Genomic DNA, 25670 nt, shown 5'->3' on the forward strand with positions numbered 1-25670 from the left:
TTTTTTTTTTTTTTTTTTTGAGACCACTCTGTCTTTAAGGGGCTCACAGACCAGAAGGGACAGGCAGAGATATCACCAGATAGTGACAGCCAGAGAAATCAGGGCTGGAAGGAGGAAGCCCAGGCCAGAGGGAACAAGGCTGTGCCTGGGCAAGGGTAAGGGATTATGGGAATCTGGAGGAGGTACCTACCCCAGCCTGAGATGAAAGTCAGAGACAGCTTCCTATAAGAAGGGAGGTCTGAACTGAGAGCAGTAGGATGAGTAGAAATAAGCCAGGTGAAGTGGGTGAGGGAGGGCATTCTGGGCAGAGGATACAGCAAAGGCAAAGGCCTGGCAAGGCAAGCGAGGACCTGACCTGTTTGAGGACCAAAAATAAGTTCAGGGTGGCATGCTGTACAGAGCAAGGGAAGGGGTGGGGAGAAACAAGGCCACAGAAGGGATGCAGTGCCGGATCGCACTGATTTACCATCTTTGGGAGGTTGGCCTTTCCTGAGGGCACTATGGCACCCATGGGAGGGTTTTGAGTGGGAGAGAGGTATAATCAGATTTTAAAACCTCCCTCCAGCTGCCCTGTGAAGGTGGACTGGAGTGGGTGACACTAGGGACTGGGACCCTAGAGAGCAGGTTGGGCCAGGGACCTGGGCAGGAGAGGAGAGGACTAGACCAAGGCAGGGGGCCGTGGGAGAGGGAGGGTGGGTGGCAGAAGGCAAGAGGCCGGTGGCCAGGCTGTGGGCTGCCTGGTGGAAGAGAGAGATGTGTCCAGGCCTAAGGCTAGGTCTGGGAAGACTCTGGGGCCTGTTTAGAATGCATTGGATCTGAGGACCCAGGAGGTAAAAAGGAGGCCAGAGACACCCCCTTCCTGCTCCCGCTTCCCAAACTGCCCCCGGGCCATGGGCCAGACACCTGGCAGGGTGTGAACTGGGGAGGCAAGAGATGGAGAAACGACAGGGAGTGAGAATGGATGAGGACAGATGGGGAGAGGTGTGGAGTTGGGTTCTGCCTCAGTTTCTTCATCTATAATATCGGGGTGGGAGGCTCAGCCCACACTGGGCTAAATTAGCCCCTTGCTTCCCTAGGCACATTCCCAGGCCCACAGCCCCAGGCTCCTGCCAGCCCAGGTCTGCCTGCCGGGCCACCTCCGCCATCCCCGCCCCGCCGGCCCAGCCCACCCAGGCAGGGCCCTGCAGGCAACGGGCGCCGGGAGTGCTACTTTGACACGGCAGCCCCGGATGCCTGTGACAACATCCTGGCACGGAATGTGACGTGGCAAGAGTGCTGCTGCACTGTGGGTGAGGGCTGGGGCAGCGGCTGCCGCATCCAGCAGTGCCCCAGCACTGAGACAGGTGGGCAGGGGCTACGGGGTGGATGGAGGGCTGAGGGTTTGGGTCGAGAGAGGGGGACATGGGACTGGGACAGCAGATGCACTGGGACATGGACTGGGATACTGGGAACTGCAAGAGCAAGGGTGAGCTGCCAGCCAGGTGGGCATGAGGCCAAGAGGTGAGCACAAAGGCAGGGGGCTTGAAAACTTGGGTGATGAAGGGTGGCCCCCAGGGGCAAGAGTAAGCCCAGGACCCAGGGCAGGGGCTGGGTGTAGCGCATCTGTGCTCAGCCTTGTGTCTGTGTGCAGTGGAGTACCAGTCACTATGTCCCCATGGCCGGGGCTATCTGGCACCGAGTGGAGACCTGAGCCTCCGGAGGGGTAAGGCCAGACTTCAAGCCTCAAATCCCTCTCAGCCCCCAGGCCCAGCTCAGTCTCACCCGCTGGGTCTGTTCACCTCTCTCACCTCTATCTCTCACTGGTTCTCTGTCTCCCCTACTCCCCCACACCCCATGCTCTCTCCACCTTTCCCTGTCTGTCTACCTCTGGGTCTCTGTCGCCACCTTTCGGTCCCTCTCCTCCCGGGTCAAGCCTCGGAGCCACCCATTCCCCCCATCCAGCCGCCCCACGCCCTGGCTACCCCCTTCTCTCGCCTGGTGTGGGGCGCGCCTCTGACCATCCTTCCCGCAGACGTGGACGAGTGCCAGCTCTTCCGAGACCAGGTGTGCAAGAGCGGCGTGTGCGTGAACACGGCCCCAGGCTACTCATGTTACTGCAGCAACGGCTACTACTACCATGCCCAGCGACTGGAGTGCGTCGGTACGAGCCCCCTCCCCTACCCTCCCCACCTCCCCGACCGTCTACCCCACCAGTCCCTCTCTGGAATGTGGCCACCGCCCCCCGGAAATCCTTCCTGGAGTCTAGACTCCATCTATCACTGTCAACGCGCTGGGCAAGTGGGAAAGGATCAAGGGCTGCTTCCTAACCACTCCCTCCACGCCTCCCTTAGATAACGACGAGTGCGCGGACGAGGAGCCTGCGTGTGAGGGCGGCAGCTGCGTTAACACCGTGGGTTCTTACCACTGCACCTGCGAGCCCCCGCTGGTGCTGGACGGCTCCAGACGCCGCTGCGTCTCCAACGAGAGCCAGAGCCTCGGTAGCCACGCCCCCAGATCCGCCCGTCCCGCCCCCTCGTCCCGCCCCGGCTCCACCTCACGCCCAGCCGGGGCCTGAGCTCACGCTCGGCCCCGCCCCCTCACGCCCCTAACTCTAACCCCATTTCCTCGCGGTTGTCTGAGGCGCCTACAGGCCGACTGGCGTGGTGTCCGGGGGTTCTCCCGAAATCAGAGGTCCGAGGGGAGCCTGCCACTGGCTGGCCGTGTGTATCCGCACGTTGATTATAGCCCCGGGGCCCCGCCGGCGATTGGTGTCTATGGGGAATTTTATTTCTGTTATGGGACCTGGTTTTACTAAGCGCTGAAGCCGCCCTTCCTGTGATGATTTCCCTGTGTGTCTCTGTCTCTTTCCACCTCTCTGGGCTTTCCAGAATTTCTGCCACTCTTGGGGTCTTTCTAGGTCTGTTTCTTTTCATTTCTCTCTTTCCCTCTCTCTGCATCTTTGCTTTCCTGTTTTTCTTGGAGTCTCTGATTCTTGGGATGTATTTGTCTCTATCTCTTTGGGTCCTTTCTTTTTGCCCACTGACCTAAGCTCTCTTCTCCTTCCACACCCTGTTCTTACATTTCCCCCCGCCCCTCACCCCCTAAACACCCTGGGACTCCTTGATTCAAACAATGCTCAGATATAAAAAGCAACTGCCCTTCAGAGGCTGGGCTTGGAGAGAACCCTCTCAGACCCTACCTCCTCTACGACTGCCTCATTTCAGACCAAGCCCAGGAACTACCTCAGAGGGCCTCTGGAAGGCAGATCACAGCTAAGGAGAAGCATCTGGTGTTAGGCACCAGGTGTCTGGGTTGCTCCAAGCGTTTGGGAGGACCCGATCCTGCCTGTCCTACCCTGATGCACGCTGTCTCTGCCCTCAGATGACAACCTGGGAGTGTGCTGGCAGGAAGTAGGAGCTGACCTCGTGTGTAGTCGCCCTCGGCTGGACCGCCAGGCCACTTACACAGAGTGCTGCTGCCTCTATGGCGAGGCCTGGGGCATGGACTGTGCCCTTTGCCCCGCCCAGGACTCAGGTACTGCCACCTGCCTGGGCCACACCCACGGGCCGAGACAGCCCATGAGACCCCTCCTTCCAGATCCTCTGCCCTTAGGCCTGACCCCACCATCCTGGCCCACAGACCACAGTGTACTGGACACTCACTTCCAGGTGCCTAAGACCCCAGCACACAATCCCAGAGACCCCCAAAGCTTGGCTCTTAAAACCCCTGAATCCCCCAATCCTTAGCCCTTGCGAACACAACCCCAGGCCCAAAACCCTGGTCCTTGGTCCTCAGACCTCCAGCTCCCCTGGCTCAGATCCCTTCCTATGCATCCTGGCCCCTCAGGCCCCCAGTTCCTGGGACTCCCCAGCTCTGGTCCCTAAAACACCTTCCATCTTATTTCTCTAGGCCCCTAGTCCAAGATCCCAGGGGTCCCCCCAAATTCCAGCACTTGGACCCTGATTCCTACCAGCAGCTGTCCTTAGTACTCTTGATCCCAGCAACTTGGAATCCCAGTCTCAGCCCTCAGCTGCCTAATCCTAGCTCCAGAACCCCTGATCCTGACCGAGGGATCCCAGCCCCCTCCTTTCAAGCCCCTCCCATGCCTCAGCCCCAGGCCCTCCTCACTTCTCTGGGCTCCTCTTTCCACACTAGGACATGAATGGTGGGTGCTGAGGCTAGCCTGGGCTAACCATGAGGCTTGGCTCCTGTTTACAGATGACTTTGAGGCCCTGTGTAATGTGCTGCGCCCCCCTGCATACGGTCCCCCGCGGCCAGGTGGCTTTGGACTCCCTTATGAATATGGCCCTGACCTAGGTCCACCCTACCAGGGCCTTCCCTATGGGCCCGAACTGTACGCGCCAGCCGTGCTACCTTACGACCCCTATCCACCTCCTCCTGGGCCCTTCGCCCGCCGGGAGGCCCCGTACGGAGCACCACCCTTCGACATGCCCGATTTTGAGGACGATGGCGGCCCCTACAGTGACTCTGAGGCTGCCGCGCCACCTGGCCCAGGCAGCCGCTGGCGCTATCGGTCCCGCGACACGCGTGGCTCCTTCCCAGAGCCTGAGGAGTCACCTGAAGGTGGAGGCTATCCTGGTGAGCACTGCGGCCGAGAGATGGAGACTGAAATGGGGAGTTAGGGGTGCAGAGAGATGGAGACAGGGAAGAGGGAGAGAAAGGGCATGAGATCCAGAAACCCAGAGAAGCGGGCGGGGGGGGTGGTCTGGGGGGCATTGTCTGAGAGAGATGGGAAAACACAGATACAGTCGGAGAGAGCTACGGAGAGCCGTGAAGAGGGACGGAAACACCAGCAGACCAAGAGGTGAGGACCGCAGGAGAGCAGACCGAGGGAAACTTGGCCCCACAGCGTCCCCCAGAGCCCCCGAGCGGGACGCACAGTTTAGAAGAGGATACCCGGGCGGGGCGCTGCCCCACGGTGGGGGTTCCAGGGATGGGAGGCTGAGACCACCCCCCCCCCCCCCCCCCCCCCCCCCCCCCCCAACAACAACCCCGGAGTCCCCGCCTTCTCTGCAGGCACCCTGTCTGGGCCCTACGAGGGACTGGAAGCGGAGGAATGCGGGATCTTGGATGGCTGTGCCCACGGCCGCTGCGTGCGTGTCCCCGAGGGCTTCACCTGCGACTGCTTCAGTGGTTACCGCCTGGACATGACCCGCATGGCCTGCGTTGGTGAGGGGCGGCCAGAGCCAGCCCGCGCCGGGAGAGGGTGGACGCCCTGACTCGAGCAGGGGTGGGGGGAGTCGGAGATGTCAAGGAGTCCGGCCAGATCACAGGGAACAGGAAGGAGCTCCCGCACAGGGATGGGGCTTGCCTGCAGAAGCTGAGGTCAGGCTGCGAGTACCTCAGGGGGGCTGGGCTTGAAGCAGGATGGAGGCATCCTGAAGAATCCTGCAGATGCGATCTCCCGGTGCTACCTGGGGCGATTTGCTTGACCTCTTCGGAGAGCTTCCCTCTTCTCCTCTGTAGAATGGGAATATGAGTCAGGGCTGCCTAGTTCAGGGAGCAGTAAGGCAAAGTGGTTATAGACAAGGATGCCGGGGGAGTTGGATAGACCTCAGGCTCAGTCTAGCAATGTGCTGTGTGACCCTGGACAGGTCATTGGCCCTTTAGTTTTTCGCATTCAAAAAATGAGCATAGTTGTAGAACCCATTTCATAGAGTTGTGACCATCATCAGTACTGATTGACAGTGACACTGAGGCCTGTGTGTAAACCAAGGCTCAGAAAAGAGGACTGAGTATCCCAAGGACTCACAGCCAAGAAATAGCAGGGGACTGAGAACTCAGAGACTGTGAGAGCTGGCCTGAGAACTCGCTGGGCAGAAAGAGGGCTTGTTGTGTGATATGGGGCAAGGAGCTTTCCCAGGCTGGGCCTCAGTTTGCCCGTATGGCAACGGGATCACGGTACCTACCTCATAGGGTTATTAGGAGGATAAGTACATGTAATGTGCTTTAAACAATGTCTGGTATAGAGTAAGCATTGGTTGTTGTGATATCATTATCAGTATTATTTTCCTAACAAAAACCTAGTGACCTAAGGGCTACTGTCCCCATCTCACAGAACACAAAGCTGAGGCACAGAGAGGTTAAGCCACCTGCCCAGGCTCACACAGCCAGCAGGTGGTAATGGCCGCAATCGACTCCAAGTAGGAGGCTCAGCATTTGCACCCCTTTGCCTCGGGAGCCCCAGGGGCCAGACAAGTGGGTTCTAGGGTCCCGAGGCCTGAGCAGCGCTCCCTGTACCTCCTTCTGCAGACATTAACGAGTGTGACGAGGCTGAGGCAGCCTCCCCGCTCTGTGTCAACGCACGCTGTGTCAACACTGATGGCTCCTTCCGCTGTATCTGCCGCCCAGGATTCGCACCCTCGCACCAGCCACACCACTGCACTCCTGCCAGGCCACGGGCCTGAGCCTCAGTGGCCCCAGGCCATTTGCTCCACGCCTGAGCATGCAGGTCCCTGCCATACACCCTCCTGCCTGCTTGTATTCATGAGCAGGGGGTGCCTGAGGGCCAGCAAGGAGGGACACACGAAGCATGAACCGATGGAAAGAGGGATGTCCTTCACTGCTCCTGCCATCCTCAGACCCTCATACTGACGCTGTGGGGTCCTGGGACTAGCCCTGCGCGCCTTCACGTTCCCTCTCCTTTTTATAAAAATTTTCAATTAAAAAACACCTATTTTGTACCTTCCGCTTCTGTCTGCCTATGTATCTTTCTCCTCCTATGTCTCTCTCTCTCTTTTCTCCCTGACTCCTGTCTTTCTGCTTCGTTTTCTCTATGACACAGGGACATAATCTCTGTGTCTGTGTATTTTTTCCTCTCTCTCTAATCTCAGGAGAGATTCCCCTCTCCCCACCCTGCACCCCCACCGTGTGGGGCCTTGCTCAGAGGGCTCCTTTTCTCAGCTAGAGGGGGCCCTAGATTTCCCCTACTCCCCAAAGTCAAAAGCTATTGTGGGACTTGGGAGGTGGTGGGGACTGGAGTCCCTGGAGGGATGAACGGAGGAGACCTGGACCTCCAGCTAGGAGCAGGGAGTGGCTGTCCTGGTGGGTGGCCTGTGCAGGGACATGGGGAAGTGACAATGAGCTGTGTGTGTTATGCTGAAGTGTCCCACACAGGTCTCCCTACCCCAGTGGCCCCTGCCTACTTTCTGGCCATGATGGTGTTAGTGGTGATGGTGGTGGTCGGGAGAGTCCAAAATTCTTACCACAAAAAGAGCAAAAAACAGCCTGGCAAATCATAAGCTTAGGGTACAGGGAATGGTTGGGAGTGGAAGGGCTCATTGGCACCAAAACAAAACAGAACGGAAGTCTCTGCCTGAGTCATTCTTCACCCACGTAGCAGTGTTAGGGTCTTTTTTTTTTTTTTTTTAAGATTTTTATTTATTTATTTGGCACAGAGAGAGGTGGGGAGGGGCAGAGGGAGAAGCAGACTACGCACTGAGCGCAGAGTCTGGTGTGGGGCTCAACCTCAGAACCCTGGGATCATGACCCAAGTTGAAGGCAGACACTTAACTGACTGAGCCGGCTGGGGGCCCCGGGGTGGAGGGGGCTGGCAATCCATTCTGGGATAGCAGAGGCACTGGTAGAGGGGTCAGGACCCAGCTGGGTTAAGATCAGAGGCTGTGGATACCTAGAGAATGCACCTGACCCAGTCTGAGAGAGCATCAGGGAAAGCTTCCTGGAGGAAGAGATAGGGTTCCAAACAGTCTGTGTTGGGGGTTTATAAGTCCCTTTGAGAATCCGTTGAAGCTCTGAACATCACAGAAGAGAAACACACAAACGTAGGCAATTTCCATATTGTCCTTCCCTCAGGCATCTCTGTCTGGAAGCCCACGTTCATCCCATTTCCTCCCACGACCACCTTGCGATATAAATGTCCCAGGAATGGGGACAGCGGTGGCCAACAGTGCTGGAAAACTTTGAGGTCGAATTCCAGCTTCCCTCTCATCCCACCCCCCCGGGGCCCGGACGGTGTATCAAAGATCTAGCCTTTATCCTGCCTGTATCCCGCGCACTAATCCTCAGAACCAGTGCTATGAGGCCGTTGGCACAAATCGGGGACCAACGCGTTCTCGTTTGGAATGTCCGGAGGAAAACAGTCCGGGCGGTGAAGGCGTTCACGGGACGAGCGCCCCCGCGCCCCCTGACGGTCGCTGCGCGCCGGTGCACCCCAAACCGCTCGTGCCCCCTGGTGGCCGGTGCTCGCACAATCCTCAGTAAACACTCAAGGCCAGTTCCAGCCTTTGGTCTAGGGACTGGGGGTCGTGACCCAAATAGCGTCTGGTATAATGATTAAACTCTTCATTAAACTTCAGACCTGATTTTTTTTTAGAGAGTTTTTTTTTTTAATTTGTCAGAGACAGAGGGAGAGAGAGTGAGCGAGCACAGGCAGACAGAGAGGCAGGCAGAAGCAGAGGGAGAAGCAGGCTCCCTGCCGAGCAAGGAGCCTGATGTGGGACTCGATCCCAGGACGCTGGGATCATGACCTGAGCCGAAGGCAGCCGCTTAACCAACTGAGCCACCCAGGCGTCCCAGACCTGATTTTTTGAAGTGTACACGAATTGTAAGGATTGAAATTCATTGCAACTCCAAATTGCAAAGTATTACTATTAAAAAAATACAAAGAATGCATAAATTGCAAATTAGTGGAAGGAAAAGAAAGGCAAAAAATAGGTAAGACAAAACCAAGCCAAATATGCAGCTAGCCACTTCAAAGAAGCCTACATTAGAGGGAGTGGAATACATAGCAAAGGTGGGGACAACAGAATCACAAAATAAGATGGCAGAAGTCAATAAAATATATCCCTAATCATATACACAGAAGTGTACTCTGCGTCTAAACATTTCTGGCTACCTCCACTGCTTCTACCCACTCCCTCCCTCTTCCCAGTCCTGCCCCTGCCCCTGGGCTCTCTTCCCTCACACAGTTAGTGGGACTCTGAATACCCAAGTCAGATCAGGTCCCTCCCCTGCTCAGAACCTTCCCTCAGCCCCATTTCACTCCCAATAAAAGCTAGACTCACCACTGCCACCCTTAAGACTGGGCACCATTGGCTTCTTTCGCACTGTCTGACCTCATCTACCCACCCCACCTCCCTTGCTTGGTCCTCTCTAGCCCTGCTTATCTCCTTGTTGGTCCTCTAAAATACCAAACATGTTCTCACCTCAGGACCTTTGCACTGACTATTCTGTCTGCCTGGAGAACTCTTTCCCTTTGGCTGACTCCCTCATTCCCAACAGAGAGGGGATAAATAAAGTAGGTATAGTCACACAGGGGGATCCACAGTGAGAATGACCTCAGTTGGCAAAAACTCACCCCGCTGTACACTTATAGATTGTACTGTTTCGCACGTGTGTCTACTTAAATAGATGGTTTAAAAAAAAAAAAATGGAATGAACCTCCTTCTTCCCACCGCCCAGCTTAGGAAGCAGGCCATTTTCAGCTCTCAGGCCTTTCTCTCCCACTACCAGAACTCTTATATCCACACACCTGCCTGCCGTCTCAGTTCCACCCCCGTCCCCCCAGCACCACCCTCCGCTTTGCTAAGCCCATCTCCTACGCAGGTTCAAGGCAGGCCCCGCAGAGAACTCTGGGGAGTCAGGGCTGGCCAGCGCATAGCTGGAGGTGCGAACCAGAGGGATGCAGCTTCTGGAGGGAGCCAGGGCCCAGGAGGTAAGGTTTCTGCGAAGCCATTGTCCTAACTCCTGGGCTGGGGGCGGGGCGGGGGTGGGTGGGTTTGGAGGGCGCCCCCTAGTGCTCAGAGCCCTGTGTCCGGAAGATGGGACTCAGAGCTGTGCCTTTACTGTAAAGTAGCCATTGGAAATGCAACCTGCTTCTTTGTATGCGTTCTCTCTCTCTCTCTCTCTCTCTCTCTCTGTTTCTGTCTCCCTCCCTCCCAATCTCACTCTCGTCCAAAAGGAAAAAAACTCAGTTATTTACATAAAACTTTATTACATCAGACTGTAACCAAAGGACCCAAGTTCAAACTTTGAATCTTGCCATAAACTTTGAATAATTAATAGTGCTTTTTTTTCTTTTTTGTACTGTAATGTTTATTTTTAAATGCTTTTTCTACTGGCATGATTTTATATATATGAGGTTCAAGAAAAGAAAATGTTCACTCTGCATTTTTTTGTGTCCATTAATATTGTTCGTTTCATTTTCTGATTATTACTGGAAATAATTTTGTCATATGGGGCACGAGGGCACTTGGCAGGCCTCTGTGATATCCTGTTGGATATCACGCAGGGTGTGGTGTGATTTAGGAAGGGGGGAGGAGCAGCGGGTTCCAGGGGAAACAAGGGAAGGCTGTAGGCCAGGCTGGGGCCCAGGTGGCACAGGCACTGGGGTCCCCGCCGGCTGAGAGTCTCATTAACAGCAGGAACCGCAGAACACAGTGTCTGGTTGGCTTCGGGGAGAGAAAGGGGAGGGGCCAAGGAGTGCGGGCTGGTCTGCGCAGGCCTCGTGCCTAGACCAGATGACTCGGTTTAGGGGGCTGTGATTAAAGAAGGGAGAGTAGGTCAGACCACCCCCGCCCCGCATCTCCCGTCACTGAGAGCTTCCTCAGAATCTTCCTAACTCACTGGGTCCTCAGAGCACCCACCTTACTGATGGGAAACTGAGGCCCAGAGAGAGGAAGGCCCCAAGCTGGAGAGAGTGGGGGCAGGAGCCCAGGTCTCCTACCTAACCCCATGGTTGGAAATCTTATTAAGTTCAGGGCTTAAATCACCTCTGATTATTGCTTTCTCTTCCATTAGGAAAAAAAAAAAGTACAGAAACATAAAAACCAAACACACTTGACTACAAAGCCCAGGGACATTTTGGAGTAGAAGTGCCCCAAATCCTGCTTCTGATGGTCATTAACAGGACTCTGTAGTTGTCAAAACTCATAGAACTGTACACACACGCACGCACACACACTCACTTGACTTTCACTGTGTGTAAATAAGGATATAAAAAAAACCAAAAAAGAACAGGGGTGTGACTCTTGACCTTGAGGTCCTGTGTTCGGGCCCACCTTGGGGAGTAGAACTCTTTCGAACAACAACAATTAAGAACAAGTACAGTGAATGGAGCCAGATAAGGATTGGCTGTAAGAAATGTATTGGAGTGCCTGGTTGGCTCAGCTAGAAGAGCAAGCTACTCTTGATCATGGGGTCCAGTGTTTGAGCCCCACATTAGGGACAGAGATTACTAAAAACAAATAAACTTTTAAAAACATGTTAATTTTGTTAGATGTGATTAGGCATTGTAGCTATGTAAGGAAATATACCCCTCCCCCTTTTCGATGCTCATTGTATCATTTAAATGAATGTGATGTCTGGTTTGTTTGTTTTTTTTTAAGTATTGGAAACAATGGGGAGGGGAAAGAGGATGAAATGGTAGAATGTTGATGGTTCTTAAAGCTGGGTGATGGGCCTGTGTGGATTTACTGTCTCTCTGTTTTTGTTTTGTTTTGCTTTATCTGCAGATGTTCATGATCTCAGTTATAATTTTGAAAAATAAAGAAGAGTTTCAGGTCACCTGGCTGGCTCAGTTATTTTTTTATATTTATTTTTATTAAAATAAAATCTTAAATATAATAATAGTTAACATTTTATTTATTTATTTATTTATTTATTTATTTATTTATTTATTTGACAGAGAGAGATCACAAGTAGGCAGAGAGGCAGGCAGAGAGAGAGGAGGGGAAACAGGCTCCCTGCGGAGCAGAGAGCCCAATGCGGGGCTCGATCCCAGGACCCTGAAATCATAACCTGAGCCAAAGGCAGAGGCTTTAACCCACTGAGCCACCCAGGGGCCCCAATAGTTAACATTTCTTTAAAAAAAAAAAAAAAGTTTGCTGTCCCTTAAGCAGAGTTTGGAAAATATAGAAAACTAGAAAGACAAAGATCCATTGCCTGCAAACCCCACGACACTATTGTAGTTAACAGGTTAATGTATTTTCATTGAGTCTTTTCTATTTTATTCAGGCTTTAAGAAAATGTGTGTGTCTGTGTCTGTGTTTTACATAACTCTGTGAGCGAATTGTTTATACAGCCCACTTTTTCCCTTCTTAAAACGTAAGCTGTTCCCCTGTTAAAACATCTTTGTATAAACACAATTTCTAATGTTTGCACAATGTTTACTCAACGAAGCAGCGTTGCCAGACATTGAAGCTGTTTCCAATTTCCTCCCATTATAAATAATGCCGCGATCCACATCCTTGTACGTCCCAGAAGCGGGATTCCTGGGCCAAAGGGTGCGGACTCTGGCAGCTCCATCAGAATCTCGGTAGAGTTTCTGCCTGACCCGAAGCTGAAATGACCTCATTCGGTTACACTGAGATCTCACTGCTATTTGTTATTTCCTAAAGGTTTGTTTCATGACTCAGGTTCATGAAAGGATGTCTTTTTTTCCACTTGCAGGAAACAGAAATCCATTCACACTAGTTTATGTCAAAAGGGGGTTGTATCAGTCAGCAAGGAAAGCAGAACAGTCAGCCTGGACTGTCTCGCTGTGTCGGTGGCTGAGATACTAAAGTACTTGCTTTGGTTGGTAAATTACGCTTCCTTGAGGCCCGCAAATGTCCCTCACCATGACCACTCCAGCTGCCCTGGTCCCTTCCCCAGAGCGTCCCAGACCTCTCCACAATGCAGCAAGAGAAGTGTCACTGTCTTGCACAGCAGTGAACCACACTGACTTCTCAGTGCCCAAAGCACTGGTTGTTAAATATTTTTTAAAGATTTTATTTATTTATTTGAGAGAGAGATCAGAAGTAGGCAGAGAGGCAGGGGGAAGCAGGCTCCCCGCTGAGCAGAGACCCTGATGTGGGGCTTGATCCCAAGACCCTGAGATCATGACCTGAGCTGAAGGCAGAGGCTTCAACCCACTGAGCCACCCAGGCTCCCCACTGGTTGTTAAATATTTTGATTAGTCTCATGCAAATAACAGAAAAGCTGACTCAAATGGCTTATGCTACAAAGGGAACTTTAACTGGAAAATCCACCCCTTGGTTGGCCACATCTAAAGCTGAGACAATAGTTCAGCATTGTCACCAACGACCCCATTTTCTTTCCCTCCTTCCGCCCCCATCTTTCTCTGTGGCAGCTCCCAAGATGGCTGCCAGCAGCCTTCCGGCCACTAGACACCGCCTTCCTATCCCGAAGGTAAAACAGAGCACCTCAGACTCAGCTTGCCCTGCCAAAGTGATGAGGCTGACTCTGACTGGCTGGCCGAGGTCACATGACACTGCAGCTCTAGTCACATGCCCATCTCACAGCCAATCACTGTGGCCTGGGAGAGTTGGGAGCAAAATGCCCAGATTGGCTGAGCCAAGTCACATGTTCCTCTTTGGCAAGATGACTGGTTAACCCCAGCTGCTGAAGCTGTAGCTGGGGGTTCAAATTCCCCTTTTTTAGCTAATTTCCGTTGTCTTCTGTGCTCTTGTTTCCCAGCTGTGAGACGGTGATAATAATGACGCTCTCCTCCTAGGGTTGCTGTGCAGATTAAATAAGGTGGCTAATGCCAAGCACTTAAAATGGTGCTCAGACACAAAAACACGTAAAATGTTATCAGCTATTGCTATCATTGATATGATCATGTTCAGCTCTGGAGGCTGCAGTTCTCCGCAAGCTACTTATTTTCTGCACTCCACCCTCTTTCTAGTTAACTACTGCTGGGTAACAAATCACTCCAAAAACATAATGGCTTAAACCAAGATTCAGCCTGTTCTCTCTCACCATGTTTGTGGTCAGTTTTGGGGGAAGGATCCAGAAGGGCAGTTCTGCCTGGGGATCTCATATGGTTGCAATCAGTGGGTGGCTGAAGCCGGGACAGAGAAGCAGCTGGGGGCCGGGGTGGGCCGCGGCTCTCTCTCCTCACGTGGTCTCTCCACGTAGATTAGTTTGGGCTTCCTCACAGGGTGGTGGTCCCGGGGCATTTAGAATTCTGACCCTGCAGCTCAGCCTCCAACGGGTGAGTGTTTCGCAAAAGAGTCTAAAGAGAGGGCATACAATCCTCACTTCTCAAAGAGAGGGGCATCAAGGTTCTCGGGAAATATGCGGGATAGGAAACCTTGTTACAGACAATTTGGGAAATTACAATCTGGCTCATCTTGGTACTAATTTAAAACCCACCTCTGTCCCAACAGTGCCCAGTACCATCCCCTGGGATCATGGCGTCCAAGTCCCAATTCCAAATGGAAATCGTTTATTGAGAAGTCTCAGTGTCTAGGGATCAAAACGTGAGTTTCCTTTTGTTTTTCAACTACTGGCCCCACCTAATATCCACGTTAATTTCTTTTTCTTTCTTTCTTTCTCCCCCACCCTCTGCTGGATAAAGGCTGTGGGGGAACCTTAATGACAATTTCACCAGACTCTCTACTGCTTTTCTCATTGTCATGCATTTTGTTTTTATTGAAGTTTTTCTTGAGTTTGGTTGGCACACAATGTTCCACTAGCTTCAGGTGTTTACACTATAGTGATTCCGCCTCTCTAAAGATTACCCTATGCTCGCTACAGGTGTAGTTACCGTCTGTCACGTTACAGCGTTATTACAGTATCATTGGCTACATTCCCTATGCTGTATCTTTTATCCCCAGGACTTACTCAGCCGGTAACTTGAAGTCTACCTCCCACGCGCCTTCACCTATTTGCCCATCCCCCCCCCCCAGCCTCTTCCCTCTGGCAACCCTCCCCTTGTTCTTTGTATTTCTAGGTGGGATTCTGCTTTTTATTTGTTCATTTGTTTTGGCTTTTTAGAATCTGCATGTGAGTGAAATCCTATGGTATTTGTCTTGATCAGTCTGGTGTACTTCATTTTCATTCATTTTAAAACAGAGCCTTGGGTACCACGAGTTTGTATGGAATGATTTGCTCATGGTTTGGGGTGTAATAATGGTATTGTCATTCAGGGAGTGAATATCCTTATTCTTAGAAAATACATAAAGTCTTTAGGAGCCAACACTCAGGATGGTTCAGCAAAGGTCACATGTGTGAGCATGTGTGGGTACTAAGAGAGAGAGGAAGCAAACAGTATAGAATGTTAGCCACTGCTGATTCTACCGAGAGGATATGTGGGGGTTTGTGTACCATTCTCTCAACTTTTCCATAAATTTAAAAAATTTTTTCAAAGATTTTTTATTTTAGAGAGAGAGGGAGGGCAGAGGCAGAAGGAAAGAGAGAGAATCTCCAGCAGACTCCCAACCGAGCGCGGACCCTGAAGCGGGGCTCGATCCCACAACCCTGAGGTCGTGACCTGAGCCAAAACCAAGAGTCGGCCACTTAGCTGAGTGAGCCATCCAGGCACCCCTAAATTTTTTCATAGCAAATATTTGAGGGGAAAAATAAAAAAACTTCTGCTGAAACCTGATTCAGAGTTTATGAAGGAACGAAAGGTCTTGTTACTCTAGGGAACTCTGCCTTTTCCATTCTCTCCAAACAGGCTGGCACTTCCTTACTCTGCTCCATCTTTTGGTGACGGGGGGGTGAGGGCGTTGCTGGAAGGTGGGTCAGCCTTGTACCATCTCAGTGAATTCTTTGGGTAGGTGGCTGGTTCCAATTGTGGAGATTTTAAACTTAAGCTATGGGGTAGTTGGACAGTTTGGGCCCCATCTTGGGGACTTAGTAGCAATTCTGGTGGTCCTGGAAAAATCCAATTCAGCATCCTCTTACAGAAGTAAGAGGAAGAAGAACAGAGACTCCTGTTGACTCTCTGTAGCCAATGGCTGTGATTCTCACCCAGGAGCAGTGGCTGGGCAACATTTGGAAATTTGTGGAATCGTTTTGTGACTGTCACAGTGACTTGGGAAAGGTTTGCTGTGGGCAGCTCTTCTGGAACTTTCTCAGTCTCAGGATCCTTTTCTTACAAGTACTAAGGATGCCAAAGAGCTTTTATTTATGTGGGGTTACAATTACTGATATTCATTATATTAGAACTTAAAACAGAAATTTAAAAAAATATTTTTATTTATTTACTTGACAGAGCAAGAAGGACCACAAGTAGGGGGAGCAGCAGAGAGAGAGGGAGAAGCAGACTCCCTGCTGAGCAGGGAGGGAGCCTGATGTGGGGCTTGATAGAGGACCCTGGGATTGATGAAGTTTTAGAATATAAGTGAGGTCTGGAGCCGACGACCAAGAAAGAATTCTTAAGACGTCTCTGGTTCAAAAAGGTGATTTTATTAAAGCACGGGGACAGGCCCCATGGGCGGGAAGAGCTGCTGCCCCGGGATCCCAAGTGGCTGATTATATACTCAGGAGTTGGGGAGGTGAGGACAAAAGGGGGTGTTCAGATGGGCTGACATATGGTAAAGAAGACTTTCAGGATATTGGCGGCCTGGTAATTGTCAAGCCAAGCTGTGTTTTGTTTGTTTGTTTCTCTAACGAGGTACCAACATGAAGACAGCTGGGAGTTTCCTTGTGGAATGTCACGTTTCTCCTGTCACACATCCTTGTCAGTGAGCTTTAGGTTTAGAAGAAACAACAGTTCCTTTCACCTCAGCCTCCTTCAGTCTTACGCGGGGGGCGGGGGGCAGTGTTAGGGCTTTTGGAACTGAGTTATGGGTCTTTGGAAGCTAGGCTATTGATAAGAAAGCCTCTTCCCTGCAAATCATGATGACATTTGCAAACTGAGGGAGACTCGGGTCTTGCAGGATTGTGATCTCTACAAGTTAACTATTTGTTTTTCCTTTAGGGCAGCCAGGAATGCCTGAAGAATGTCACATATATCCCATGGGGGGGGGTTAGGGTGCCATTTTCTGCATTGTCCTCAGCTTGCCTTCTGTTCCCTCATCATTTTCCCCCTGAACAATTTTGACCCTTAAATCTTTAAGGTTTTTGAAGGTGGAAGGTCTCATCTTCTGTAACTTCTTCCTGTTGAATAGGGGCATCGAGCTGTCCCTACCTATGGGTCAACATTGGTCAGTTGGGGAATGTGTAGGGAGTTATGGAAGATGGAGGTAGCTGAATCCAACAGTGACAGTACAGAACTTATCTCTGTGGGTGGTCAGGATCGTGTGGACGACGTGAAGTCATTGTAGCCACGGAGTCTCAGCACCAAGTGGAGAAACATTGAAGGAGGCAGCACATTAAGATTAGTAAGACTATAAGAATGAGAAGTCCAGGGGTGCCTGGGTGGCTCAGTGGGTTAAGCCTCTGCCTTCAGCTCAGGTCATGATCTCAGGGTCCTGGGATCGAGCCCCGCATCAGGCTCTCTGCTCAGCGGGGAGCCTGCTTCCCCCCCTCTCTCTGCCTGCCTCTCTGCCTACTTGTGATCTCTCTCTCTGTCAAATAAATAAACAAAATCTTAAAAAAAAAAAGAATGAGAAGTCCAGGAAAGAGATCTTTAGTCATTGACCATAATCCTCCTTTAAACCAGGAACTTAACCAATCGCTGAGAGAGAGAAGGATTTTGTACAGCCCCAGTTGGGGCATTCATATCTTTTATTAGTCTTGTGACACTTTTGTGATAATCTGGGATGTACACACGGCATTCTGTTCTGATCATTGCACCTGTGCCGTGCTGTGTGGCCGTTAGGACAGCTAAGGCCATTCTGTTCTGTAGGATCGCCTTGCACATCTATGTGACTTCCATATTAAGTAAGGAAATGCTATTTAGTGAATCACTGAGTGCCTTCACGGCGTGTTTATGAAGGGGTTCTACATGCCAGATGACATCCTCTAGCCCTACAGATGGAACAAAAATGGATGTTAAGTGATCATACCATTTAAAAGCAGATCATGTCCATCTTTGTTTTAAATTGGGGAGATTAGGGGACGCCTGAGTGGCTCATTTGGTTGAGCAGCTGCCTTCAGCTCAGGTCATGATCCCAGCGGTGTGGGATCGAGTCCCACATCGGGCTCCTTGCTCGGCGGGGAGCCTGCTTCTCCCTCTGCCTCTGCCTGTCACTCTGTCTGCCTGTGCTCACTTGCTCTCTCCCCCTCTCTCTCTCTGACAAATGAATAAATAAAAAAAAATTAAAAAAAATTGGGGAGATTAGTTGCAGTAGTGATGGTTTTTATTTATTTATTTTTAAGATTTTGTTTATTTATTTGTCAGAGAGAGAGAGATCACAAGTAGGCAGAGAGGCAGGCAGAGGAAGCAGGCTCCCTGCCAAGCAGAGAGCTCGATGCGGGACTCAATCCCAGGACCTTGAGATCATGCCCTGGTAGTGATGGTTTTTAGTAACGCATCCATGAATCCCGGCAAAACCTAAGGTGCAGTGACCTGTCCACCCCAGAGGAAGCCTGGGCCACAGGTTAGTTCCAAATACCCAGTGGGTTCCACTTGGTGCTGGCCATCTGATGCCAGATCACCTTACCCAATCAGGAGCAAACCAGTCAGTAGCCTGGAGTACTATTATTTGGGAACATGCTTCTAAGGACAGCCATCCCAGATGTCGTGTGTTACTTGTCCAAGTATCATCTGTAGGATTTCTTTGCTCCCAGCATAAAACTGCCTTTTGGTTGAACTGTCTGATAGTGGGTGTGACCCAGAAACATGGATCCCAGATTTGATACATGCTCTCCTCAGTATAGCGATAAATAGGGTTTTGTAGCTTGGGCGCTGATTGGTGGGTATTAATTTGTGAGTTTGTAAGGTCAGTTAAGATTTTAATAGTTCGAGCATATGAAAAAGTTTGGTCATGTCCTGGTGAGTTCCACGCCTTACTGATCACGGGCCAGGAAGAAATTTCTTGACTAGTGATAGATTTATCCTGATACATGCTATCTCTATATATTATATCTGAAATATAATCCTATAGAGTGTGCCAATCAGTGCCCTGTGAAGGGGAAACCCACCAGGGTAACCCAGACGTACTTGACATGGGCAAAATTCCACACATCCAACAACCCGTTTGATTTTGTAGTTCAGCATAACGCTGTGCCCACTGTAGAAAGGAACTGTCCGTTAAGATAGGTGAAAGGAAAGCAAAGAGAAGATATACAATCTTTTTCGCTTGAAGAGAAGTTTGAGATCTTCTGTGGGTTCACAGGAGGAAGAAGACACATTAGTTTGCGCACCGGGTTCCTGTGAAGGAGGTGCAGGCTTTATTATAGATTCATGAGGCCACGAAGAGCGACCTTCTAGCTTTACCGCAGTGGGAGTACATAGTATGACCTGATATGGGCCTTTCCATTCTGGATTTAAGTTCTCTGCTGTATCCAACTTCCAATTTTTTAAATAAACCATGTATCTGGGATTTACATGGGGTGGGCATTCAGTTATAGTTAAACCAGGTTTTGGGAGTGATGATTAGTAGATTCATTGAGTAATTTATGAATTAAACCAGCTTCCACTGAATAATTTAATAGAGCATTATAATCTGCATCTAATAACAGATCTACAGAAAGAAATGGTTATCTGTACAATAACTCAAAAGGGCTGAGTCTTAGGGGTTGTTTTGGAGCAGTTCTTATCCTGAGAAGTCCTACTGGCAAGAGAATAACCCAGTTTTCCTGGGTTTCTAGACTAAGTGTAGCAAGATGACGTTTTGAATTATGATTAGCCTTTTCTACTTTCCCCGAGGATTGCGGATGCCAAGCTGAATGCAAGAAATGTTTAATTTTTAAGGTTTGGGCTATTGGTTGAGTTATTTCAGCGGTGAAAGGAGGACCGTTGTCACCTTGAAGAGATCGAGGAAGGCCAGATCTAGGGATAATCTCTCGCAACAGAATCTTGGTTACTTCTATGGCTCTTTCAGTTTTACATGGAAAGGCCTCGACCCATCTGGTGAAGGTATCAACAACACTAATAGAAACTTAGAGCCTTTCCAGGATGGCCTCAAGTTGTCTGTCCTCTCCTGGAGAGGATCCAGGCCTTTGGACTGGTTTTAAGAGAGGAGGAGGGCGAGCCGCGCCTTCTGGATTTACTTGGGTACAGACAATAGGGGATCGGCAGACCTGTTTTATTGTGGCTGTTAAATTCACTTCTTCAAATATATATATACGTATATATATATATTTTTTTAATTTTTTTATTATTTTTTTAAAAGATTTTTATTTATTTATTTGACAGAGATCACAAGTAGGCAGAGAGGCAGGCAGAGAGAGAGAGGAGGAAGCAGGCTCCCTGCCGAGCAGAGAGCCCGATGCGGGGCTCAATCCCAGGACCCTGGGATCATGACCTGAGCCGAAGGCAGAGGCTTTAACCCACTGAGCCACCCAGGTGCCCCTATATATATATTTAAAGATTTTATTTATTTGACAGAGAGATCACAAGTAGGCAGAGAGGCAGGCAGAGAGAGAAAGAGGGGAAGAAGCAGGCTCCCTGCCAAGCAGAGAGCCCGATGTGGGGCTTGATCCCAGGACCCTGAGATCATGACCTGAGCAGAAGGCAGAGGTTTAACCCACTGAGCCACCCAGGCGCCCTCATCAAATATATTTTTAATTGAATGTTTTAAAGTGTCTTTGCCCAAATGAGTAGCTTGGTGTAGGCCCTGTATTAACTTCCACTGATTATCTTTGGGTATAAAGATTTTTCCCTCATTGTTAACAAGCCGGTCCTCTGTAGTTTTAGTATATCCTCGCTCCTGAGCTATGTGAGTCTCTTGATCTGAGTAGACTGGCAGATTATGGACTCCATTGGAGCTAAGACTGGCATAAGGCTTAATATCTGTTTCTATTTTGCTACCTCTTTGGCTTCATGATTCCTGTAGATTCTAAGGTCCTATCCTTTTGATGTCCTTTGAGGTGAATCACGCTACCTCCTTGGGCAGGAGTACAGCCTCAAGAAGGGTAATGATTTCAGGCCTATGTTGGCTTGGGGAGTTACGACTTGATAACAATCCCCTTTCCTTCCAAATAGCCCCATGGGCATGTAGTACCAGGAAGGCATATTTAGAGTCAGTATAAATGTTAATTTTTAGACCTTTTGCCAACTAAAGAGCATGGATGAGTAACCTTATTTCAACTTTTTGGGCAGAGGTATTTATTGGGAAGGTTTTTAAAAAAAGATTTCATTTATTTATTTGACAGAGAGATCACAAGCAGGCAGAGAGAGGGAAGCAGGCTCCCCGCTGAGCAGAGAGCCCGATGTGGGACTCGATACCAGGACCCTGAGATCATGACATGAGCCGAAGGCAGAGGCTTAACCCACTGAGCCAGGTGCCCCTGTCCTGTTTCTTTACAGACAGGACACAGCCCTAGTGGAGAGGGCTTGTTTGGACATTCTCTGCTCCGGTGTCCGATCTGGCCACACGTATAGCATGGGGACTTAACTAGTTCTCTGTTAATGGCCTTTTCTTTTGCCCCTGGTTAGTCTGGTGCAGCCATCATTTGAGCCTGTATCTTACCGTGCAGTTTAGTTCTCCAGTCCTTTTCTTGCCTTAAGGCCATGTCTCTATTATTAAAGCCTCCAGTCACTATTTCTAGGAGGCGCTGGATGGGAGTTTAAGGGCCTAAAGCCATTTTAGTTCGTTTTTGGCAGATGTCAGGTGCTGAGTGGCTTATAAAATGCGTATTTAGGGGCACCTGGGTGGCTCAGTGGGTTAAAGCCTCTGCCTTCGGCTCCGGTCATGATCCCAGGGTCCTGGAATCGAGCCCGGCATCCGGCTCTCTGCTCAGCAGGGAGGCTGCTTCCCCCTCTCTCTCTCTCTGCCTGTCTCTCTGCCTGCTCGTGATATCTGTCTGTCAAATAAATAAAATCTTAAAAAAAAATAATAAAATGCGTATTTAGTATGGTGACTCCCTCGGGTGAGTCTGGGTCCAAATTTGTGTATTTCCGGATGGCCTCTACCGCTCGTCCCTGAAATAGAGCTGGATTCTCATCAGTTCCTTGTGTGACTTCCTGAAGTTTATCAAAGTTTACAGGTTTAGAGAACCCTTTTTTCATCCCTTCTATCAGTGATCACATGATCTCGTTTTTCTCTCCCTGGACTGTCCTCCTGATTGTTGCTGCGTGGTTTGGTGCTAGGGACAGCAGCACCCCTGGCCAGGCAACCATCCCTGCTTCCCATCGCCAGCTCATCACAAACTCCTGTGCTCCCTCCCAGATTTGTCTCTTTCCCTCAGGGGTGCAACAAGTTAAAATGATATATATATATATCCTGCCAGGTCAAATCGAACACAATTGATACTTCTTGAAAGCTCTCAATAAATCGAGAGGGGTTTTCAGAATACCGTCCTAAAGATTGTTTTATCTGAGCCAGGTCTGCCGTGGAGAATGGGACGTGGACCCTAATTGTGTCCATTTCTCCATTAGTGACTTCCCTAAGAGGATGCATCCCATTCTTAAATGGAAGATAGGGAGTCCCGTCCTGGTATGTCCAGCTGGGCTGGGGGCAGAGAGGTCTTGGGGTTTATAAGGAGGAGGGATAGCAACAGAGCAGACATCCTCTTTCTTTGGACTGGCTGGCAATTCCTCCAATATCCCAGGTTTTTTAAGAGGAATCAGCCTAGTTAGACAGTCCTCACCCAACATAGCCACTGGGGGTTGTTAACCTGGTTGAGGGTTATACACACTCTACAAGAGGCCTGCAGGTCTGGATCCTGATTTAGGGCCATAAAGCCTTGGATGTATGGGATTTCAGTCCATTTGCCCTTCTCCTTGCAGAAGAGGTCTGACAGATTGACTTGAAACTTAATGTCCCATTTATGGGCCACTTTTCCTCACCTCCTAAGGAGTACTGAGGCCATTCAGTGTTACAGAGGAAGTTCATTTTTTTTCTTTCTTAAATCTTGTAGTCCGAATTGATACCAGTGGGTTAAAAGGCATCCCAAGGGAGAATCCTTGGGAACAGAAGATGATCCCATGTTCTAGAAAAAGAAGGTCCATTACCAAAATCCCTCCCGACTCCTGGGTGGCATCCCACACAGGATACGTCAGAGGTTCCAGGTGTCAAAAGTGACCAGAGACGTCCCTCAATGAAAATCACTATTGAGCACCATCCCTGCCTTCCTGTGATACTGTTCCTGCCAGAAAAGGCCCTGGAGGGGTGCCGGCGGCCCTCCTCTTCCCCATCGCATCCTAGGCTACAGGTGGGTGCCTGGTGAATGGACTAAAATATTGTGTCGTCCTACATTCTGGAAGTTGTGTTACTGCCCTGGCGTTTTCAAACCATGGAAAATACTAGAAAAATTTCACAAGGGGAAATTACCCAATTGTGTAGCTTCAAGTAGTTAATAGAGGACATTGGCAGAAAACCATAAAGATAGAAATCCATCATGGTCTAACCGACATTCCAACATATGTGGTCCTTACAGCCAACTTCCCTAGGAAACGGTCCCCAGTTGGGTTTTAATTCAGTCATGTACTGGTTTTGACCGGTTCCCAGTGGAGGTCCTGTGGGCAGAAGTGGCTAGACCAGGGATGTGGAGGGGATCACGTTAGATCAGTCAGGAGGAAGCCTCACACAGGAGTCTTAAGATTGGCAGCTGCCATAGGTGGCTGCCCTGTGCCCAAGACAGACAACTTTGTGTAAAAACAGAAATAAAGAGAGGGCATCAAGTTTCTGGGTCTTACTACCATTCTGATCAAGAAACTAACTTCCAGCCAAAAGGCAGACTTTTCCTCCCCATAGAGTAGCCACGGGCTAGATGGTTACAGCCTGAGCAATCGACATGCAAGTGTTCCGTAAAGACCACACTCCTTGAAGGGTGCCTGAAATGAGACTAGGGGAAAAGGAAAGAAAGTACTCACCGATTTTGCGCCCAGGCTCAGAGTCCAGATGTAAGGACTCAAAGCCCCATGTTTGGGTGCCAAATGATGAAGTTTTAGAACATAAGTGAGGTCCGGAGCCAATGACCAAGAAAGAATTCTTAAGACATCTCTGGTGCAAAAAGATGATTCTGTTAAAGCATGGGGACAGGCCCTGTGGGCAGGAAGAGTTGCTGCCCCGGGATCCCGAGTGGCTGATTATATACTTAGGAGTTGTGGAGGTGAGGACAAAAGGGGTCCAGATGGGCTGACATATGGTAAAGAAGACTTTCAGAATACTGGCGGCCTGGTAATTGTCAAGCCAAGCTGTGTTTTGTTTGTTTCTCTAACGAGGTACCAACATGAAGACAGTTGGGAGTTTCCTGGTGGAATGTCACATTTCTACTGTCACACATCCTTGTCAATGAGCTTTAGGTTTAGAAGAAACTCAGCTTGATCTACAGCTCCTTTCACCTCAGGATCCTTCAGTCTTATGGGCAGGGAGGGGGCAGTGTTAGGGCTTCCAGAACGGAGTTATGGGTCTTTGGAAGTTAGGCTGTTGATAAGAAAGCCTCTTTCTTGTAAGTCACAAGGACATTTGCAAACTGAGGGGGACTCCTATCCTGCAGGATTGTGATCTCTATCAGTTAACCATCTGTCCTTCCTGTAAGGCAGCCAGCAGTTCCGGAGGAATGTCACAGATGTAACAAGGGGTGGGGGGTGTAGGGTGCCAGTGTCTGCTTTGTCCTTAGCCAGCCTTTTGCTCCCTTATCAGGATCACGACCTGAGCCGAAGGCAGATGCCGAACCGACTGAGCCACCCAGGTGCCCCCAAACAGAGAATTTTACACACAAGAACCCGGGGCCCCTGGCTGGCTCAGTCAGTAGAGCATGCAACCTGTGATCTCAGGCTTGTGAGTTCAAGCCCCACGTTCCGTGTAGTGATTGCTTAAAAAAAAAAAAAAAAAGGATAAAAATAAAGTGAAATCCGGGCGCCTGGGTGGCTCAGTGGTTGAAGCCTCTGCCTTCGGCTCAGGTCATGATCCCAGGGTCCTGGGATCGAGTCCCACATCAGGCTCTCTGCTCAGCAGGGAGCCTGCTTCCTCCTCCTCTCTCTCTCTGCCTGCCTCTCAGCCTGCTTGTGATCTGTCTGTCAAAAAAAAAAAAAAGAGTAAAAATAAAATAAAATAAAAGTGAAATCCTACCTCAAAATAAATAAACAAAATATGAGAACTTACAAGCACACGTTCCATGAGTGAAATAAGCTAAAAGAACATATTGATATTATTATGGAAATCATGTGAACTTTGTCCACATGATGTCTCTGGGACCTCCCCTGGGGTCCCTAAACCAAACTCTTGAGACCTGCTCAGAAGGTGTGTATAAGCCTGGGATGGCTAGGAGCACAGAGTGTGCCCCAGTGTGTGGGCCACCCCGACGTCGGGGCTCAACACTTTATTATAAAATTTATTATATATATTTATTATCAAATAGGTCAGGTCTCTGATCAAATGTTTATTTCTCATAGACATGCTCCCTGAACACCTTAAAATCATACCCCATCAATCTCTTTAAAAAGATTTATTTTGTTATTTTTTGAAGATTTTATTTATTTGACAGAGACAGATCACAAGCAGGCAGAGAGGCAGGGAGAGAGAGGGAGAGGGAAGCAAGCTCCGTTCTGAGCAGAGAGCCCAATACAGGTCTTGATCCCAGGACCCTGAGATCATGACCTGAGCTCAAGGCGGAGGCTTAAGCCACTGAGCCACCCAGGCGCCCTATTTATTTATTTTAGAGAGATAGAACACAAGACCGGCGTGGGGGAGGAGGGTCAGAGGGAGAGAGGGAGGGATAGTTTTCTTTTTTTTTAAGATTTTATTTATTTATTTGAGAGCGAATGAGAGAGTGTGCGTACACACATACTCCCGCACTAGCTCAGGGAGGAGGAGCAGAGGGAAAGGGAGAAGCAGACTCCTGCTGAGCAGGGAGCCCTGATGCAGAAGCTCAGATGTGGGGCTCACTCTCAGGACCTTGAGTTCACAACCTGAGCCACAACC

At 49.9% G+C, this 25670-nt stretch overlaps 1 protein-coding gene across 1 annotated transcript in view; it reads left to right on the forward strand.

Moving 5' to 3' along the window:
• Window positions 1–6596, forward strand: part of LTBP4 (latent transforming growth factor beta binding protein 4) — a 26258-nt gene extending 19662 nt beyond the window's left edge. The window contains 8 exon segments of the mRNA XM_032842174.1: window positions 1077–1343; window positions 1631–1702; window positions 2012–2140; window positions 2331–2477; window positions 3361–3513; window positions 4198–4578; window positions 5017–5169; window positions 6253–6596. Coding sequence (XP_032698065.1) covers window positions 1077–1343; window positions 1631–1702; window positions 2012–2140; window positions 2331–2477; window positions 3361–3513; window positions 4198–4578; window positions 5017–5169; window positions 6253–6407 — 1457 coding nt within the window. The 3' untranslated portion in view covers window positions 6408–6596.
• The last annotated feature ends 19074 nt before the right edge of the window (window positions 6597–25670 follow it).

The sequence above is a fragment of the Lontra canadensis genome, unplaced genomic scaffold, assembly GCF_010015895.1.
Source record: "Lontra canadensis isolate GAN:19392208 unplaced genomic scaffold, GSC_riverotter_1.0 scaffold125, whole genome shotgun sequence".
Classification (NCBI taxonomy): Eukaryota; Metazoa; Chordata; class Mammalia; order Carnivora; family Mustelidae; genus Lontra; species Lontra canadensis.